This window comes from Fragaria vesca, linkage group LG1 (genome assembly GCF_000184155.1).
Source record: "Fragaria vesca subsp. vesca linkage group LG1, FraVesHawaii_1.0, whole genome shotgun sequence".
Lineage (NCBI taxonomy): Eukaryota > Viridiplantae > Streptophyta > Magnoliopsida > Rosales > Rosaceae > Fragaria > Fragaria vesca.
In genome coordinates, this window is record NC_020491.1 from 14,928,427 (window position 1) to 14,946,380 (window position 17,954).

The 17,954-nt window shown below is 38.0% G+C and overlaps 3 protein-coding genes across 3 annotated transcripts; all 3 read right to left on the reverse strand.

The window, feature by feature from the left end:
* Positions 1-1,382: 1,382 nt before the first annotated feature.
* On the reverse strand, positions 1,383-5,456 carry LOC101298362 (branched-chain-amino-acid aminotransferase 5, chloroplastic-like). The gene is made up of 10 exons (XM_004288238.1): positions 5,195-5,456; positions 5,018-5,103; positions 4,637-4,814; positions 4,031-4,207; positions 3,811-3,942; positions 3,189-3,287; positions 2,571-2,687; positions 2,299-2,394; positions 1,997-2,109; positions 1,383-1,768 (listed from the first exon to the last, which is right to left on the reverse strand). Exons 1-10 carry the CDS (start codon positions 5,327-5,329, stop codon positions 1,636-1,638), a joined length of 1,266 nt encoding a protein of 421 aa, XP_004288286.1. The 5' UTR covers positions 5,330-5,456; the 3' UTR covers positions 1,383-1,635.
* A 2,116-nt stretch (positions 5,457-7,572) lies between these two features.
* On the reverse strand, positions 7,573-13,691 carry LOC101298647 (putative nuclear matrix constituent protein 1-like protein-like). The gene is made up of 9 exons (XM_004288239.1): positions 13,301-13,691; positions 12,350-12,559; positions 12,011-12,264; positions 11,396-11,666; positions 11,220-11,303; positions 9,208-11,081; positions 8,755-9,076; positions 8,040-8,153; positions 7,573-7,884 (listed from the first exon to the last, which is right to left on the reverse strand). The coding sequence occupies exons 1-8, from the start codon at positions 13,502-13,504 to the stop codon at positions 8,109-8,111; spliced, it is 3,264 nt and encodes a 1,087-aa protein (XP_004288287.1). The 5' UTR covers positions 13,505-13,691; the 3' UTR covers positions 7,573-7,884; positions 8,040-8,108.
* A 449-nt stretch (positions 13,692-14,140) lies between these two features.
* Positions 14,141-17,514, reverse strand: LOC101298935 (lysosomal Pro-X carboxypeptidase-like). The gene is made up of 10 exons (XM_004288240.1): positions 17,095-17,514; positions 16,822-17,008; positions 16,596-16,729; positions 16,407-16,519; positions 16,174-16,297; positions 15,855-16,007; positions 15,558-15,713; positions 14,812-14,891; positions 14,669-14,718; positions 14,141-14,552 (listed from the first exon to the last, which is right to left on the reverse strand). Exons 1-10 carry the CDS (start codon positions 17,485-17,487, stop codon positions 14,413-14,415), a joined length of 1,530 nt encoding a protein of 509 aa, XP_004288288.1. The 5' UTR covers positions 17,488-17,514; the 3' UTR covers positions 14,141-14,412.
* Between the last annotated feature and the right edge of the window lie 440 nt (positions 17,515-17,954).

Genomic DNA, 17,954 nt, shown 5'->3' on the forward strand with positions numbered 1-17,954 from the left:
TAATGCTAGCTCAAACTCTTTTATGTGGCATCTCGATCATTTCATATTATTCTTACTGGACTAACCTCAACAGAAATATGCCAATCTTAAGCTAACTTATGATGCTCGAGGCTCACAAAGCTTGAGAGGGTTTGCTTCAATCACGAAATAGCTCAAGCTTGAGGGCAACTATTACATCACTGACTAAGTCTGAGTGAGTGAGACAGATGTCGACATTCATATATGCATAATGTGACCAAAGGTACTGGAAAGCATTGCCAAAATTGACTGCAACATAATCTTTCTAAGAAGAAAGCAATCGAACCTTTTACTCTATAATGAGAGCTCAATTTTCCTCTCCAGTTTTGCTTTGCTTTGCATTAAAACAGAAGCAAGTCAGCAACGCGTTTCTCCTTGTTCCTGATGCTTTTTCAAGTTCAGAACGCTCTTTGATTGAAAAAGAAGGAAAGGAGGATGAAGAAGGCCATTGAAGCATAGATAAGACAAAGATGGAGATATAAAATTGGAACCAGAAATTCATATTTTAACGAATGCTTTAGTGTTAATGGCGCCGCTTTCATATTAATTAGCTTTGCCTGGATTTTCTGGTGATTGTGTTTCGGGGAGCAAAATCTTCCATTGCATGAAAACGAAAGTTTGAGCTGTTGCCCAAAAAGAATGCGACTCAAGAGTCCTGCGGAAACGACAAAGTAGCGATGCAGTGATGCACACATATCTCGTCCTGCAGAAACTTACTGTTATGCATGCTGTGAAATCGATTGTGTTTAACTTTTTGTGTATTTGGGACAAGATCACATGTATGTTGTGAGAGTCGAAGTATGCATAAGTTGGTTTGTGTTTTTGCGGAAAGATTCACATATCACATATAAGTTGTGAGAGTGAGATTATGCATACATGAGTTCTTTCCAGAGATATGCCAAAATAATGTCTCACGAATCCACCAAAATGAGTGCACCGTAAAAGCTAAAATTTTGGGCAACTAGTGATGAAAACTATGAAATATTGGCCGTCGAAATCATGGCTGGATACAGATTGTATTAGAAATTACAAAAGTTCAATTAGTAGAAAAATTGGTGAAAACTAAAAATAGGGCGCTAATGCAAAAACCAGTTTCAAGATTAAATAACTCTCTTGCTTTTCCAATAATTGTCCAGTGAGGTTAGGAAATGGTAGAGAGAAATAAGTTAAAATTACATCCAATCTACTAAAAATGTAATATTGGATGAAAATAAATAAATAAGTAATTGTAATACCATGGAAATATTCATATCTTTCTTGCACACTCAGAAATGTTCAATTAATGATATTAATTAACTCACTATTATCCCATTCATTTTAGCATAGTCAAATCACATTAACATATGATACAACTACCCAACACTAGTTTTACTTGCGCAGGCAGGCACACTCTAAACGTGGCCGTATGTATATAGATGGAATCTAAATCTACTATGAAAGATAACAAGGAACTTCGATAGCACCTGAATAACTTTATCGAAAAGTTACACCAATTCAATAACTATCTACAAACACAAAATTCGAATGCAAAATAGGAAAACAATTTGTAACTACCGTGAAATCAAATGGATAATGGGTTGTAACCCCGGAAATGGAGTGCAAACTAGAAATATCAATTCAGTATGCTTTTGCTGGGTTTAGCTCAACAGTCCAATCCATCTTGTCCTCTATAAGCCCCATCTGTAATCTGGTAAGAACAGAATAGAGCTTCTGTGACACAGCACCAAAGCCACTCTCTCCATATGACACCCTGTGACCAGGAAAAAGATGCGATTAAGATCGCTTTCTCAAAGACAAGTTAAATTTGAGTATACTGGCTTTTCACTTCAGTATGCTTTTGCTTGCTTTAGCTTAACAGTCCACTCCATTTAATCCTTCTATAAAACCTTTTTTTCCCAGTTGAGGAAACTTTCATTGTGTTGATGCACAAAGAAAAACTCACTTTCACAGATTCACACTACTAAACATAAAAGATTACCTTTTATCCATATAAGTAATGCTGCCCACAGGTGACACGACAACAGCGGTTCCGGTACAAAAGACTTCATCAGCTTCAAGTAATTCATCTACATCCACAGCGCGCTCCTCAACCTGCATATCATTATATTGTATTAAAAAAATTATTTAAGCTACTGCAAAAAGAAGTGGTACTGCATTTGCATAACAAAGGACTAATGCAACCATCTTTCGACACATCTAGAAACTCAAAAGAATAAATAAGTATGAAACACATACAACCCACACCACACACCCGTTGTCCCAATCATCAAATAAAAGTACCTGGAATCCTTGGCTACGGGCAACATCAATAATACTCTTTCGAGTAATGCCAGGTAAGATCGTCCCTTTTATTGCAGGAGTAGAGATAACATCACCCTGGAAACACATAACAATGGACATAAATTAGCTATGATCACCTCTAACGATAACACATTGCAATCAAAATTTCCAGCCCCCACGCCAACAGTCCGACTCCAATAAACCATACTGTATTGAGCACAAACAACAATAACAGTAATCATCAAACCCACACACTAAAGTGAAATTATTACCTTCACAACAAATATGTTGCATGAGGAAACCTCCTCTAAATATTTTTTGTGAACGCAGTCAAGGTACAGAACATCCGAGTAGCCTTTCGCTTTTGCAGCACACTGTGCCTTCAAAACCTACGAATAGATCAACAGATAAAGATCAACTCATCAGCGCCAGCATACGATAATCAAGAAAAATTAAAATGACCCATAGAAAGATGATTTCTCATAAGAAAAGAGCGTAGATAACTAGTTGGAATGAGGCTTTGATCGGTCATTGACTTTGGTACAAACGATGATGCTAGAGAAAGATAGTCTCTTTCAAGAAGCCCATCAAAGGAAACCCTCATACTTAAAGAGACAGCATTAAATCATATTTGATCATTGTGTGATATTAAATCTATTAAAACGAAATAAACAAATTCTGCCTCTAGTAGGTAAAATTACAGTGGTTTATACAAATTATAACCATATGCAGCAGGAAAAGTAAAAATTATAACATAACAGTTACACGACCTCAAGTCAACAAATTATACCTGCAACAAATTCTGGGTAGCAGACAAACAATTTACAATAAGAAATTGGAATCTATCGAGACAAATAAGAATTAAACAATTTACAAATACAAAAGCTTACCGCGGCATAATTCCCTATAGTTTTGACACCTCCAGTACCACCAGGAGTTGCACGATGCAATTCATGCTCGACAATCAAGTTTATAGGTGCGACGCCTTCCTGCCACCATATGTATAGATATAAGATACTGAATGATCAAAGGTGAGAATAGCACTTAAGCTATCAAAAAACATGGGGTGCACCAAATCCAAGTGACCATAATTTAATAAAACAAACGGATTCGTAAGAACATTGAAGTTAATAATAAATAGATAAAGCCATATACCATTTTAAACATTTAGATTTGTTGCCACTTGCCAGACATCCAAGCACCAAAAAGAACGGTGGAATGTCCAACTTAGTGTTCAAGGACATCCATATGGCTCAGAGAATTACTCAAAAATAAAAATGCATCAAGCTTAAAGTTGATTCCAAGAAATTTAGCCAATAAGTGATGTTAGGAGCCAGAGAACATATGGAGAAAAAAAAAGGCTTATAGTTTAAGTGTAGGGCTTAGCCTGTGAAAAGACAAAGAAGAAATAAAAACCAAGAGCACCATGCAAACCAAGGGTAGTGACATGGAATTTGAAAAAGAAATACACACTTGGTAGGACAACTTAGCAATTTCCAATAATTAACAAACCTTAAAGTAATTTCCAACTGGTGAAACATAGATCAGAAATGTGTATTCAGGAGCAGGAGCAAGACCAAGAACAGCACCACTTCCCATTAGCAATGGCCTGATATATAGAGAACCTTTGCCTGGAGGGGGAACCTGAAACGAGATATTGGCATATAAGTATATTACATATACAAATATTCAGAAAAACTTTATCAAGCAGCATCATGGTTATACATCATACCCAACGTTTATTTGCCAAAACAGTGGCCTTCACAGCTTCCACAAATTGTTCAACAGTCGGTGAGGGCATGCACATCCGCTCAGCACCCAACCTCATCCGCGATGCATTTTCTTCGGGTCGAAACAAGAGTATCTTACCATCTTGTTTCCTGTAGGCTTTCATACCTTCAAACAAACCCTACATAGTTGAACAAGAGCAAGAGAATAGGGATCAGCCTCTTCATTGACTTAATTCCAATATGTTGTTTCCAAACTTATTGTTGGAGTTTGACTTTATTTCTCATCTAGTAGTCCAGTAGGGTAGTATGAAGATGGTTAAAAATAACAAACAGGAGAAAATAGAGGCCCAATTACAGATGAAATCCCAATTAGTTTCTTCCATATGGGAATCAAAGAGGAAAAACAGAACACAGAATATACTCATATATGCTTCCTGAATCTAACAAACACAGCCCGAGAGGAAAAGCAGAACTACAAATTCCATGAGAATATAAACTCTACCACTCATAAAGTTTGCATCTCTAGTATTCCAAAACAGAATCCGAAAAGATATCATAACTTTCACACAACAAAACAGAACACCAGTATAAAAGTTTACACATCCAACCTGGCCATAATTCAAGACTCCAGCCGAAGGGTTCAACTCAATGTTCCCAAAACGCTGCAATTCACCATCAGAGAAGCTCCCGCCTTGAGCACACTTCATGACATACATATAATCGGTAGGAAGAAACCCAAAGCCAAGATTGTCCCATTCTATGTCAGCTGTTTCACTTGTTTCAGTGCTGTGTCCAACAAAGCCAAGTCAATACACAACAACAAATCACATAAAAATCTAACAACTTCAACACCAATCAAACCAAACCAAACAATATAACATTCATTCACTACAATAACTAAAATAACCAACTAATCCAAAGTTTGATCCAAACACAAAAGAAAAATAAAATAAAAACTAAACCCAATACAAAAAGAAGAGGGATTTTACCGGAGAGTATCAGACAATGTGGCACATCGGCGAATAGGGGAGGGAGGAACCGGTTGGTAACAAGCCAAAGGGAGCTGCTTTTGTAGCTGCAACAAAAAACCAATAATCAACATTCAGATAATTTACATTAAAAATCCAACCTTTTCTAATGGGTAGAGAGAGAAAGAGTGTATATACCTTGAGAGAGGGAGAGAGAGAGGAATAGTAGGCGGAGAAGGGGCGGAGGAGGGAGGAGGAGGAAGAAGGATTGCGGGAAGGGGTAAGAAGGTAATTTGGCTGAAGGCTCCCAAGGACGGCGCTGGCGCTCTCCATCTCAAAATGTCAAACTGAAACCCAACTCAACTTCTGAAGACTACTGTTTCCAGAACTCACCCTTAAACTAAAACCCTTTTGTCTCTCACTGTTGTGGTGGCTTTGTGTAGCAGAGAGAGAGAGAGAGGGTGTTTGGCTGAGTCAGCGTGAGGGTTTTTCTAGTTTGAATTATCTGATAAATAAAGAAAATTTGGTAAAAAATTATGAATATTAGTCAGGATTGAGGTGATTGTGGGAAGGAGACAATTACATACATCTACAATTTGAATCTTTGATCCTGTCACTTGTGTTACGTCTATAGATATGAGATGGCAGCAAATTTATATCATTCGTCCAATTTTTCTTCTCTTATTATAGCATTACATGTGATTTGTCTAATTTGTTATAGAGTCGTATTTGCTTTTCTACTATTCTCCAAATCCTTTTATGTTTCTTCTTTGAAAAAGTCTATTTTCAGTACAAAGATTCCAAACATATGGTTTGTTACATTTGATGAGGAGTTTGACTTGTGGATGCAGGGTTTGTTTGAGATTTTCCCCTTTTTTTGGATGCTTTTGTACGTAATGTATTTTTACAATTCAAAATTTTCTATATCGTATTTTGTAATGTAGTTTATGATCGAATTTATTCATTAGGATGGTTCTAATAAGGACCACTAAGTTAAGGACTTTTTCGTTTTACCCCGTTTTCGATCACATATTTACATCTCGACCGTCTAGTTTGTAAATATATATCTCTACAAATTTTCATCAAAATTGAAAATCGTTAAGGCATTCATAAATGTGATTTACCGATTATAAACTTAAATGACTCATGTTTGACAAATTTGGATCGTCCATTGATTTGATTTAGTTCGATTCATTAACAATCACCAATTCAACTGAAAATTTGTAGAAATTATCTACTTATATAGAATTAGAGACTAAACGGTTAAGATGGAAAAATATGATTGAAAAGTAAGTGTAATAAACCATTAATAGAAAAATTCTCAATTAGTGCTCAACTAAATAGTTCTCATTAGAAACTCTCCCTCAATTCTTACCAAAAGTTTCACAAGTACTTCTCTAGATCGAAGATAGTTGAATATACAATATCAGATTATGATAAAATAATAATAATAATAATTCAATCACAGTAACTATATGATCTCTTCTCATATTAACTATTCGATTCTACATAACTAAGGTGATCATCAAACCCGCACTAGAAAATAAACAATTCTAACCAGTAACCAGAATTCATAAACAATGAGTCTAGACGAACTCAAACTAATTTATCTTTCAAATGATAATCTAAGATGATCCAGCCCAGCTCTGATTATAAATAACTTAGGAATATGTTATGTAGCTCGAAATTGTGGTTATATATAATTAAGGTTTTTTTATTGTAATGAATTCATAATTTTACTTTGTTTCCTATTAGGATTCTGTTTGATCGAGGTATATAGATCTGTTCATGTTTGTTCGTATAAAAGAAAGTTTATACACAAATCATCCAGCTGACTTACACAACATAACCATGGATATTTATGAAACTATCACCAAGAACCTCGACAAGGATGTAGAAGATCTGGAGCAACTGAGGGCAACACCACTAATCTCCGATTGTAATATCTGGGATCAAGAAATACATCTCCTTAAAGATAAGCGAGACGTTATGAACTCGGTCAAGAACATCCTCCACGAAGTGGAACAACTTGATGAGGCCATGAGAGGACGTATTCTCATGAAGGGGTAAGGAGTTCATACAGTAGACCTATGCTTCTCTTTTATTTGACGAGCAATTTAGGCTTACTTTAATTTTTTCTTTGCACTACTGCATATCAGATATTAATGAGATTCGCCAATTTCACGTGGAGAATCAAGTGCGCTTGATCAAGACAATTGGTGAGGTGGAGAAGCAACTTAAGGCTTTTGATCCCAATGATGAGTTTAACATCTTACAGTCGGATTCAGCAAGGCAACAACTTGAGTTGGGTTTCTGGGGAAAAGCCATCGCTTGGTGCTTGTGTACGTTCAGCTGAAGTATGGATGTTTTTGTTTTCTAAGTTGGTTAGTTTTTATAGTTGAAATCATTACGAATTGTTATTTAATTTATATAGATTTCAGCAGGTTTGTTTTGCTAATATATGATCTGAGTCAAGGTCTTGCTACAAAACTTTTCTCACCAATTAGTTATGAATAAAGACGAAGATGTAATACTCTTTTTTGTGTAACCGAAGTTGTAATACTTAGACACAAGTGCGAGATAACTGAACTTTACCCTCTGCAAGAATAAAGATGTCGCCGGATCTCAAATAAGCAAACAACCCATGAGCATTCGCAGAGACAAGATAAAGTGATAAACCATAATACAAAATATGCCAACACACCACTCCACTGGGTTTGCCCTAAAAGAAACCCTTTTTAAATGTCATACTCGATGAACCAAACAAACACAAATTCCTCCTAAATCACTACTTTAAGCTAAGTCAATTACATAACTAACCAATCCAGCATACAGGCCATGCAAACGGAGCCTCTACCAATGTTGAGAACTGTTGCTGAGTAATGCACCTGAAGATATAGATCTCGTTAGTGAGCTTAACTTTGAATCTAGAAGAATGTACCTTGGACAAAGATAAAAGTGATAATAACCTGGAAATCTATACGAAGATCAAGCAAACAAACACCAAGTACCATATTAACAGTGAAATGAGTAATATACTCACATCTGACAATGCCTGCTTGCCAACTGATCTTTTCATATCTAAGCTTCTGTACATATGTTGGATATCATCTCACACGGCCTGCAAGTGCTTTTTAGATATATCTTTCTCTTGGAGCTGCATATGAATCCTTGGTTTAGATACTCGGCCATAATAGACATGACGAGAAGAAAAGCAGTAATGAAGCAGCATTTTAATTTCTCAATTAGAAAAGGCATGCAACAAAGTAACAAAACATGTTCAAAAACAGATGTTGTAATCACAACAAAGATGTTCCGCATAAATCAAGGATATCTCCTCAAACAGGACATGAAATCAAGTTGATCAGCATATTGCCAAAAAATAATAAAGGGGTAAGAGATGTCAAGAATATCATGAATTTGATTCCAGTAGGCTATTTCAGAGGGCTGAGACACCATTCATGACTGGAATATGTGATCATAGATAAAGGTAGTACAAATTTAAACATAATAATGGCACACGCAGATGGAGGAAACAATTCCAGCTATGAGAATATTCAAACAAAATGGAAATCCGAAATAGAAAAATAAAAAACTCCTTGAACAACAAAGCAAGGGAACCCATATCAACAGCAATAATTAACAGAAAACGAAGGCACAAAAACTATAAAGATAGAACAGCAAGCATCCTGGAATAAATTGTATAATTCAGAGGATCATATCTACACGCAAAAAATTTAAGGCAGGTGCAAGATTACCTGATGATCGTTATTAACTAGTCCAACATTCCCCAAGTCTAACTCTTGCATCTTTTGCTGAGCCTTGGGGTCAGAGGTTAAGACACCATTCGATTCATGTTGTGGTTCCCCAACAGAATTCTGTGTGGCTATATTGTCCTCGTTGGCAAAACTTCCCTCGTTGGTAAAACTTTGTGTCTCAGTTCTTTCGCAAATCACTTCCGAAACTTTTATGACTTTATCTACAACTAAAACACTGTCCTCTAAAGCACCTTCATAAATTTGATCAGATGACAATGATACAAGATGCTGCTCTACAACTTTCGTCTGGGTTGACTCGATGCTGAAACAAAATACATAATTGCACAGTTGAAAATCGGTCAAAAAATTCGAGTGAATGCAATTGACTATCACTACGATATCAACACTAGCAAAAGTTTGAGTTTCAAGTTTCAAGATAACAAGAGTTTTTACCAGGGGGTAATGGCATGTTCTGATGAGTCCACAGTGCCAACATCTTGCCTCCTTTTCTTAATATTCTGGCTAGTCTCAAGTAGTGGATCAAAACAGTCATCGGAATAAGACTTTTCAACTCTTCTTTTCCTTCCTCCTGGAACAACCTTATCAGACATTAAGGAGGCACGCCTTTCACCAGCAGATTCAGAATCATGGGTTGATTCATGCTCAGAATCATTTGTTGCTTTTACATTCTCACCAACAGGCACTTCAACTATCACCTTTGGTTCGCCAAAAGCATTCGGCCTCTTGCTAAAACCTCTCGATGAATGACCATTTCCCAAGTACCTACTATGCCCATTAGATTTACTTGATCTCTTCATCTGTTCAGTTACCTTCAAGCCTGTTTCTCTTTGAGAGATCACAGGACTTTCTTCATACTTCAATTGTTGCTTCTCAGGAGACTGTTTGAAAACCAATTCAGTGCAGCGTTTTAACCAAGTGAAACGAGCAGAACTGGGAGGAGAAAACACTGCCTTCAGCACAGATGGGTTGCTAGAGTTGGCGACATTTAATTTACCATGTGAATTAGGATCATCATTTACTGATGTTGCCTGCTTCAAATATCTTGTAGAAGTTTCTGGGTCGCCAGGCATGGAATCAGATCGTTGCACCTCAGCATCTAATGCAACTTTCAAACTCTCCAATTCCTTCAACTGTTCAATTTGACGATGAATCTCTTCACTATCTGTATGCAATAATTCCCGCTGCTTCTTCAGCTTCTCCCTCTGAATCTTTAGTTCCTCAATCGAATTAGTCAGCTCAGCCCATTCTTGATTCCTTCGCTCACGATCTACATTTATCTCCACTCTCTCAGTTTCAAGTCTTTTCCTTTCTGAAGCAACCTCTTCCATCTCTTTTGCAGCTTTTTCATTGAGAGACCTAATATACTCGAGTTGATTCTTCTTTTCTTGCTCAAACACCACCTCTTTTTCTTTCAAAGAACATTCCAACTCCTCATGTTTTTTGTCAATACAGTCCTCCAATTCCCTCCTCCTCGTATCAATTTCCAGCAAGAAATCAGCACGTTCTTGCTGTAGCTTGCTGAATAACTCAGACCGCTCACGGGCCATGTTATTCATGAAGTCTTGCCGCTCAACAACAAGTGATTCAGCATCACGCTTGTACTGATCTCGCATTTCATCCTTCTCCTGTTTTAGGTTATCATGCTCTTCTTTGATAAACTTGGAGAATGCTAACCTTTCCTCTGCTAAACACTCTGCTTCCTTCCGCAGCATTTCCCTCTTGTCATCAAGTGATTCCCACTCAGATTCAAACTTGGCCTTCTCTGCAGCCAATTTTTCTGCCTCAGCCATCAGCTCTTGCTTTTGAGACCTGACCAAATCTACCTCTTCCTTGAGTTTCATCTCTAGATCTGAAAGCTCACTTGTTTCAGTTTTCAAAACCTCAAACTCCTGCCTGGAAAATTCAAGTTGTTTCTTTTTCTCTTCAAGCGAATCTAGGGAATGTTGCAGCTCTAGCTTCAGTTTGATATTTTCTTCTTTTTCTTTTTGCAAAAGAAGATTATTCTGCTCAAGCTCCTTCTCGGCAGCTCTCAAACTATTTTCTTTCTCATCAACAAGATTTGACCTCTCTGACACCTCTTTTTCCCTCTCCACCAATGACCTCAACTGAACTTCCAAGTCATATTCCTTTTCCTGCAATAGATCCTCTCGTTGATTGAGATCCACCTCCCTTAACTCCCAAGCTCGTCTCTTGGTTTCAATTTCAGCTTCAATCAGCTTGCGCTTCACCTCCAACTCTGCCTCAAATTCAGACTTCTTCTTTTTCAAATCAACTTCGTGAATGGCAACAGCTTTCTTAATCTCATCCTGGATACATCCCAATAAATGAATAACAAGGATGAGAAAGAATTGAACAATACTTGTTGCAGATGAACAGAAGTAGATGAAAATAAATCAAAAGAGCTAAAGCTAATGTTTAGTGCTAACAAAATTAAATATACTCACTGATTCTTTGCTGGCCAGTTTTTCCTGAAACACAAGAAGCTCTTGTTCTTTTTTATTCAGCAAAGCCTCTCTTCTATTTAAAGCCTGCAAACACACAATTACCAAAACACATTAGTAAAGCCTTCAACAAGCCATATAAGAAGCATCCAGATGTTAAAAAGGTGTTAAATATGAACCTCCTCTCTATTAGCCAGAGAAGTCTCAGTCAGCTCCACTTTAAATTTGTGATCATTTAGGGCCTTACGCTCCTCGCCAATATTAAGTTTTAGGTCTTCCAACTCTTTTTCAAGTCGATCCAGTTCCTGAGATCGACCAAATATAATATCCTCCCTTTGGTTAAGCAGGGCTTGTGCATCGAGTAATCTATCCTGTTCTTGCTGGAGGGATTTCTGCCTTTCACTCAAAGATTTCCTCTCAAGGCTTATCTCCTTCTCTTTCTCCTCACAACTACAATATAAAAGGATGAGCAACAAAATCAGCAAACTTTGCATCAGCTTTGGGCAATTATAAGCCAATGAATTACATTTCATGTCTAGAAACACACTATTGGACCCTTCTTTGGAAAAAGGTCAAAGAAGGATCTGTTGTAGGAATATATGCAACAAGAGCCCTGGTACCACTGCCATGGCTTATAGTCAGAACTCAAGACTACGCCATACAACAAGAGATCAAGGGGTGAAGTGCTTTCAATGGGATTTTCATTTTCCTCTTACCAATAGCTTAGGTGAACCTGAGATTAGGTACGAATGGAAAGAAAACAAAACGTGAAGAAAAGTAACTAGAATGCGTACTCAGTCTTGAATGATAGAATGTTCCTCCTAAGATCATCTTCACGAGCTTCAACTTCTACCATCTTTCTTTCAGCAACACGGTGATAACGAGAAGCTTCTGCTTGCAAAGATTCTGCAAGGAGTAGCTTTCCCTCAGCTTCAGTGAATTTCTTCTGAGCATCCTCCAACATATTACGTGCTTCAACCAACTTACTCTCAGCTGCAACCTTTGTTTCAGCAGATTCTGCACGCATCTCATGCATCGACTTCTCAATCTGCACAAAAAAGAAACAAATATTTATATGATGACATATAAGGATATGGGTGTTTACATGAAAGAGATTCAATTGATCATCTTACACTTGCTATGCACTCTTCCTTGACTCCTACTGCCTTCTTTAGTCTCTCTTCCCGCTTCCTTGCTTCAGCCAAAGCAGATGCATGTGCAGCTTGTTCACGGTTATACCTAAGTTCAGCGGTCTCAGAAGAGGCTTTAAGTTTCTCATACTCAGCATTCAACCTCTTCTTTTCCAATATGAGAAGACCCATGTGGTGCTGGTGGTCGAAAATCTAAATCAAGCGAAACCGGTTAGCAAAGTAATAGAACACCTTCACAGAAAATTATAAATTGCATATTACAGTTCGTTAGTCTAACAAACGACACTTTAGCCATACGAGCATTAAGACGATCATCAATATTGGGGATAAATTACACAACGGAAAGGAAACAGACCAAAAGATAAGAGAATATACACATGGTTGCAGTTTTGTCGATGACATATTAGCATGTAGATTCAAAGAAACTGAAATTCTCTCCACGCTAGCTGTGATAGCTTTTATAAAACAAGATGAAACTTATAACGATGGAACCCATGCTCTTATGCTGTTTCTTATTCAGGATAAAACAAAACTCATTTAGTATCAAACAAAACTCATTCCTCATTCCGTATCAAACAAAACTTGATACACACATGTAAGTGAATATCCAAGCCACACACTTATGCCCTTTCTCATTTCGGAACAATTTACATAGTAAAAAACGATTTCTAAACTATTTCATGCCTCTTTCTCCAAAACCCCAAACTAAAACCCCGCCTATCAGATAACCAAGCACAACGAGAAATTCACATATCAATATTCTTTACAGCACAACTCATTGATTTCGAAAGCTCAAAATTCAAATTGCACTGCTTTTCACATCCTCCAATAAATTAAATTACAACTCCAAACACAATCCAGAATACCTAAAAGTAAAAAATAAAAATAAAAAAAGTAAAATTCAAAATTTACAGAGGGAGAGAGGAGCTCTACCTCAGCTTCAAGCTTAGAAATATAAGCAATGAGCGCAGCCTTATCTCTGCGCTTAATCGACTCCTCATCAAACCCAGCCTCTCTCAGCCGCTTCCAGATCGCTTCGTCACTCACCGGGCTCTGCAATACTCTCGCCCCCGGCGTTATCGACAAGGCTCTACCGGAGCCCGGCGTCGTCGTCCTCGCCGACCGCGGACTCGCCATTCCGACTTCGGCGGATCACAAGCCCTAGATTCCTTTCTCCTTCTTCTTCTTCGCCTTTACCAAATTTCCAGTAGTACTGATCTATAATAATACTCTCTTGCTCTTTCTTTCTCTCTCTTTATATTTCTTTCTGGCTTTTTCGGTCTTTGCTTTTGGCTTCTTGGAGTCGTCTTTGGCTCTACTCGGTTGGACTCGGTTGGGTGAGATTGGTGCTATTCAAAAGGGAACGGGGACTAGACGACGTCGTTCAGGTGGGATTCGGGTGGTAATTTTGTTTTTGATTCTTTTAAAAGGCCGCCTTTTAATTAGCGGCGTAGAATTGGCGAGATTGTGACTTCAGTAGCGGATCCCACTCTCCTTTGTAGCCAGCACGACGGCACGTCGTTTATGTCCAGCTACAAGTGGCAAAATGCCCCGTTCCGTGGGGATTTGGGTCGGGTTTTGGGCCGGCCCAATTAATGAGCTACGACATCATTCCGATTGCTACACTGCAGCGCCTGCTTCCTCAGGTGGAAGTCCGGTTGAGCAGTTACTCGAAACGCTGACATGTGCCATGGCTCGAATCAGTAGTCAATCCTATTTCCGATAGGAATGCAACGCCGACGATCAATCCTAATTCTGTTAAGAGGAGAGATTGATAAATATATTTCTCTATATTTTGTTCTAATTTCTATACGAAACAACTGTATTACTATCTCTGTTCAAGTCTGCTGTGCTCTATATTCCGCAATTTCTTCCTTGAATACGACACAACAGTAGGTTTGATCTGAATTTACAAGACTAACTTTATTGGCATGAAAGTAATATCTACATTTGTCCTGCTTCATGTTTGACGCACAAGGACTGAGGTTCCTTTTGGTGCAAGAAAAACATATAAAAAGATTACTTGGAATTTACATTTTGTAGAACTACATGTCAAAAGCTGCTTTCTTTTCTTGATAGAATTCATCTAACCACCCTTGTATTAGCTTAATCTCACTTTCCCTTTGCTCCACCAACCAATCAGGATCCCCTTTAGTTGAAAATCGCAAGTCTATGTGATGGGCACCTGATAACAACAAGCATGAGCAATGAACAAGTTTCAGCAGGAAAAATACTAGTCAAGGTGTAGATAGGTGCTCTAAGCTGCTAATGGCTAGAAGAAGTGTCAATAGTAGATGCTACCTTCTTCTGTAACAAGTGCAACGATTGATTGAGATATATTCTGGAGAACACTGCAATTGATATTATTCACAGCCACTAGGAGTCAGATTATGAACATTGACTACACTTGGTGAACCTTATAAAGTGATACGTAAAATAGTTACCTGCCACCACTCCATGGATCCAATAAGCCATTGGAGAAGATGATGTTACTTCCAAAGTTTTTCAAAGTGGCCTTAATATCCTTCAAGTGTAACAGACAATAAGACCCAGTTACGATCAAATCAAGTTGAAGAGCTAATCTCAGCAGTATAGAACAGGGGAAATAGTTACATGTACAGGAACAACCCATACTATTCAGACAGCAGATAAGCACTTTCGCAAAGATAAGATTAAAGACTAGCTCTAAGCCTCTAAAGGTAAATTCCAGGAAATTGAAGCAACTACCATTCTACCAAGTGTTAACTGTGATTTCTATAGTCAATAATTTAGAACTGTAATTAATGTGAAAATAACTTGTTTAAAACAATAACGCAGGTTGTAAACTAATGCTTCCTCCCGTACAGTAAGTGACAACTTATCAATCAAAGTTACTACAATATGTTGATTAAAGATTCAAAATATATTTGCAAGACCAGTACATAACAAAACTCAAAAATTTATTATGAAAAGAAAAATTAGCCTTCACGGCTCCTTGTATTTCACAGACATCCAATTTCAATATATGAGGTACCAAGATAATTAGATGAGGGGTAACATATGTAAGACATATACCAAACACTGAGGGAGAGAGAGACATGCAAGATCATGCAGCACTGAACTAGTATAGCATAGATGCTGAGTATTCATTATTGGAATCGTAACAATAGGAATGCACTATCTAGTAGAAATTACTGCATCATTTTCTTACATGTCCACCAAACTCTGTTGTTATCCATGTAGGCCTTGGTTTTGCATTGAGCTCCTTCCAGCACCAATCTTGGAAAGAGGAGAAATTATAATCATATGTTTTAAACATGCTTCTATCCCGGCTACTAGACATTGGCATAACCATTTCTGTGCAAGCCTGTAGGAAGAAAGAAACGAATGATAGAAGTAAATGCATTATATTTGTAAGGGCAATTAAGATCTTGTATAGGGTAAAATTTTAGTTATATAGACTGTTATTGTTTTGAGAAGATGATATACTACAGTAATGCAAATAGACCTGCCAATTCCAACCATCTGTGCCAACATCAGAAGTATCTTCCAGCTCAAAGCAGTCCGCATTTCCACTGTAATTGTAGTATACACTTATGCCTTCAAATACACGCTCCAAAGTGCTAGTCCCATCAGGACAACCATCGATCCTTCTACAAACCTACCACAAGAGTAAAGTAACTACTTTGATTTGCAACAGAAGTACAAAATTTTAACAGCTACTAGACTGAGAATCCAGATACACGTGAGAAACACAGCCGCAAAATGGAAGAGTAAAGAGAAACAAGAGCTCATAAGGTTATTAGACACTTGCTAGACCAACAAACCTCTCTTATTGGGTGTCCGGGCAAAGGCATCATAAACTCCGACCCATATGGGTAGTTCACCATTGCCAGATAACTATAGGCAGACTCCAACCAATCTGCAAGATCTTCTGTCTTCTTTAATTCTCTGTCAAATGGCTTCACAATCAGCTGAAGCCAGTGGCTAATGAAGAAGAATTGAAATACAAACAAGGCCATGTCAAAAGCTAATGCATCATATGGTATATTTTTCTTACCTACATAAATGGAATGTTTTTGTCAACTCGAGCAAGCCATTTTGTTTCTGACCTATGGTCATTAATGCATCCCACGACTCCTTGATAGTGTTAAAGCAGCTGCTACTTTCGCGCTGCAGATACCAATTGCAGTTAACAACATCATCTCATAATTCCTAAAACAAGGCAGTGAAAACACACTTAACATACCCTGAAATCATTGGAAACAATGTCGTAAAACGTCTCTGTCGGCACAATATCTTCAAACTGAAGAATTGGCGCCGAAGAAGCAAGCGCACCGATCGCAATGTGGGGATACTTGAGCCTCATCCATGCTGCCAACACTGTTTCCGAAAATCAAACCGGATCATTAAACGTTCAATGCAATACAACAATCAAACACAACATCAATTAGAGCATCAACAAATGTACATACTTCCGCCGTAAGAACCACCGAAGAGCACCACAGGGCAGCCCTCCGCCGACCAATTCCGCTTAAGCTCCGTGATCAACACAGCAAAGTCGGCCAGCGCTTGCTCCGCCGTAAGAAACGACAGCGTACTGGCATTCTTGTACGCCTCTTCTTCACTCCCAAACGGCATCGACTCTCCATAGTAACGATGCTGCCATTTTCAACAATCAAATCAATTAGTCTCACATTTTCTTTATTTCTTAATTTTCTCGACAAAAAAATGAAACAGAAGCTTACTTCGGGAAATAGAACCATGGCGCCAAAACGAGGCGCGAGCTCCCAGACGAAGCCGGTGTTCTCGGCGAACCATACGATGTCGCCTTCATTGCCGCAGTAAAGAAAGATCGGGCCGTGGCGTTGTGGGCCGACCCAGTTCTCGGAGTTGACGAGGTAGCGCTGCTGGAATTTCGGGGTGTCGGAGAAGCTGAAGTGGTCGAGGTTCTGCGGGAAGTAGCGGGTTTCGTATTGGATTGGTTTTGAGTGCTGGTGACGTCGTTCCGAATTGGGCGGTGAAGAACGCGATAACTTTCCGAGGAAGCGTGGGAGAGGTTTGGATTGGAGTGATGGTAGAGATGAAGTGACGATGATGAAGATGATGAGATTGATAAGAGAAAGACTGGGTTTCGCCATGTTTGAGGTTTGAGAAAGTGAATTGCAGAAGTCAGCAGGTGAGTAGAGTTTTTTTTTTTAATGAGTGCGAGAGTATTGTTTTAACTGTGACATAATTGTCAATTTGTTACTAATTTACTACCGTAACATTTTTTTTCTGACAATTTGGTACCTAACTTTCTTAAATTAACCAATTTACTACCTATATTTTATTTTAGTCATTTTGTTACCCTTACGTCAAATTTATAACTCTAGATTTTCAATATTGACCAATTTGCTTACCTACATGTTCAAATTTAGCCATTTGTTATCTGACATTTTCAAAAAATATCAATTTTAGTGGAAATTCTTGTATACACGACGTGTATTTACACGATACAATCTTAACCGTTCATAACAATTCATATGTTTGACCACCATATTTTTATATTATTTCCTCTAATCCTGACCATTTATGTATATATGTGAAGATATACGCCGTATACTGA

Bases quoted from the DNA above. Each gene is read 5' to 3' on its own strand.
- LOC101298647 (XM_004288239.1), bottom strand. From the start codon at position 13,504: ATGGCGAGTCCGCGGTCGGCGAGGACGACGACGCCGGGCTCCGGTAGA. The intron at 12,265-12,349 runs GTAAGATGATCA...TTTTTTGTGCAG, and splicing joins AGGAAGAGTGCATAGCAAGT to ATTGAGAAGTCGATGCATGA. The intron at 11,667-12,010 runs GTACGCATTCTA...TTTATATTGTAG, and splicing joins ATTCTATCATTCAAGACTGA to TTGTGAGGAGAAAGAGAAGG.
- LOC101298935 (XM_004288240.1), bottom strand. From the start codon at position 17,487: ATGGCGAAACCCAGTCTTTCTCTTATCAATCTCATCATCTTCATCATC. The intron at 16,730-16,821 runs GTATGTACATTT...TTTCGGAAACAG, and splicing joins CGGTGGTTCTTACGGCGGAA to TGTTGGCAGCATGGATGAGG. The intron at 15,714-15,854 runs GTCTATTTGCAT...TTCTTCCTACAG, and splicing joins CAGATGGTTGGAATTGGCAG to GCTTGCACAGAAATGGTTAT.
- LOC101298362 (XM_004288238.1), bottom strand. From the start codon at position 5,329: ATGGAGAGCGCCAGCGCCGTCCTTGGGAGCCTTCAGCCAAATTACCTT. The intron at 4,815-5,017 runs GTAAAATCCCTC...TGTTGGACACAG, and splicing joins ACATTGTCTGATACTCTCCG to CACTGAAACAAGTGAAACAG. The intron at 2,688-3,188 runs GTAAGCTTTTGT...ATCTATTCGTAG, and splicing joins CTATAGGGAATTATGCCGCG to GTTTTGAAGGCACAGTGTGC.